Source organism: Salvelinus sp. IW2-2015, unplaced genomic scaffold (assembly GCF_002910315.2).
Source record: "Salvelinus sp. IW2-2015 unplaced genomic scaffold, ASM291031v2 Un_scaffold2024, whole genome shotgun sequence".
Lineage (NCBI taxonomy): Eukaryota > Metazoa > Chordata > Actinopteri > Salmoniformes > Salmonidae > Salvelinus > Salvelinus sp. IW2-2015.
In genome coordinates this window covers 11,670-13,531 of record NW_019943371.1, presented here as the reverse complement: position 1 = coordinate 13,531, position 1,862 = coordinate 11,670, and the positions used below count along the sequence as shown (strand labels likewise).

Here is a 1,862-nt window from a genome sequence, read left to right as displayed (position 1 = left end):
GATTCTATGGTAGAAAACCCATTTCTGTGTTATTATTTCACCACTGTAAAAAAAAATGTCCACCTTTATTTAATGTTTCATGTCCCAGCGTGTACCTCTTTGTCTCTCCTGTCTCTCTTGTCATTTCCCTGAGCGCCAGATTAAATCTGTGCAGCCGATGGGGAAATGAATTTAACGGAGCCTGTGGGTCAACAGTAATTTTTCCAACCGGGCAGAAGTGAGCGAAGCAATCATTTATGGCTGGTCTATCTAGCTGGCCAGAAGGCTTGAGTAATGGTTATTTGGTGTGTTTCTTGGAAATATGATGTGAGGATCATTAGAGATTGTTCAGCCATTGCTCTGTCAATACGTTCCTGGAATTAGCAGCCGTTCCATGGCCCAAATCATCCATGTTAGCGTATCATTCAGAGAGAGACTCAGAAATGAACCCTTTTCACCTTTCACTAATACATCTGTCAGTAAGACTCTTCCACTGTCATGGATCTGTTACTCGTTAGGGTTGTACTGTCTCCGTATTTATCACATGTATAACTGGGTAGAAATGTTCTCAAAGAAAATTGATTATGCACATTTAAATGACGTTTTCCTTCACAGTCCGATGAAGAAAACTAAAATGCATACGTGTGTGTTTTTTTTGTTGTCCTTGAGGACATGAAAATATAATATAGATGTTTTAACTTGCCCCAGATATGAAGAGCGCCTTGGTATTTTTCTAATATATTTTCCTCCCTCCCTCCTTTAGGAACTTCTGTTCCGTCAGAAGCTTCTATTACAAGTGCAGAACCTGAAACTCATCCATTTTCAAACTCATCAGTTTGTACTGTCTTTATTGTCGGCCGTTCTATTGTGTAATTGGGTAGAAATGTTACTGTCCTCAACAGAAATTGCTCTTGCACATTCAAATAACTTTTTCCTCTCCCTCCCTCCCTTCTCTCCTTCCCTCCTTCAGGAACTATTCTGTCGGCATGACTCAACAGATGCAGAACCTGCAGCTGTCCCATACCAGGAAGTGCTCGGGAGGCCCTGCCTCCCCCAGCGCCGCCAAGCGCCTCTACAGGAACCTATCAGAGAAGCTGAAAGGAGGCCACTCCTCCTTCGAGGACGCCTACTTCTTTGGCCGCGGAGAACGCCACGGTCATCACAAGGGCTCGGTGAGTTGTGTGTCCATGCGTGCATGCCATGTTTGTGTGTTTGTTTTCACATCCAAGACATTTTCAGAAAGTTGAAGCTCATTTACTGAATTTCTATACATTTTTAAAGCTATTTGGAGAACAGCAAAAACAAGCATGAGGGACCTCASCCTTTATCACATTTGTTGCTGTGGCTTCATTCACCTCAGTCCATCTACAAACACATAGCTATACAATTAGCCACTACACAGTAACTCACATCAACTCAGCACTGGGATATAAAACTATAATTTAATACGTACAGAGGGATCAGTTGGCAGGAAAAGTATTTTAATAAAAAGTAAACAAATACGTTTTTTTGCTTTACAGAACTTTGTTGTTGTTGTTGCAGTTTTACAGCAAATGTTCTGCAATTGTACACATTTTGCCATGACTTATGCCATGTTCATATGATATCTGAGTGAGAGTGACTAACAAAATCAATGGGGCCCCCTGGAGGTCAGGGCCCCTGGGCGTGTGCCCTGTGTGCTCGGTCGGTAATTCGGCCATGATTACTACAAGTTTAGATAGCTGGCTGGATTAACTAGACTTGTATACCAATGTAAAAAATGTGAGCTGAAATGGGCTAATTGAGAGACATATAACAAGAGGAACACTGCTGATGCATTACAAAGTTTTGAAATTGCACCTTGTGTTTTCTACTGTTCAAACTTTCCACAATTGTATCTCTCA

General features: G+C 41.6%; 1 protein-coding gene across 1 annotated transcript in view; it reads left to right on the top strand.

Moving 5' to 3' along the window:
* Positions 1–965: 965 nt before the first annotated feature.
* The window catches only part of LOC139024926 (ankyrin repeat and fibronectin type-III domain-containing protein 1-like), a gene marked incomplete at its 3' end in the record, with an annotated part of 11,198 nt that continues 10,301 nt past the window's right edge, over positions 966–1,862 (top strand). Inside the window, exon 1 of the mRNA XM_070439914.1 lies at positions 966–1,151. Within this exon, the coding sequence (XP_070296015.1) occupies positions 966–1,151 (186 nt within the window). The remainder of the gene's footprint in view (positions 1,152–1,862) is intronic.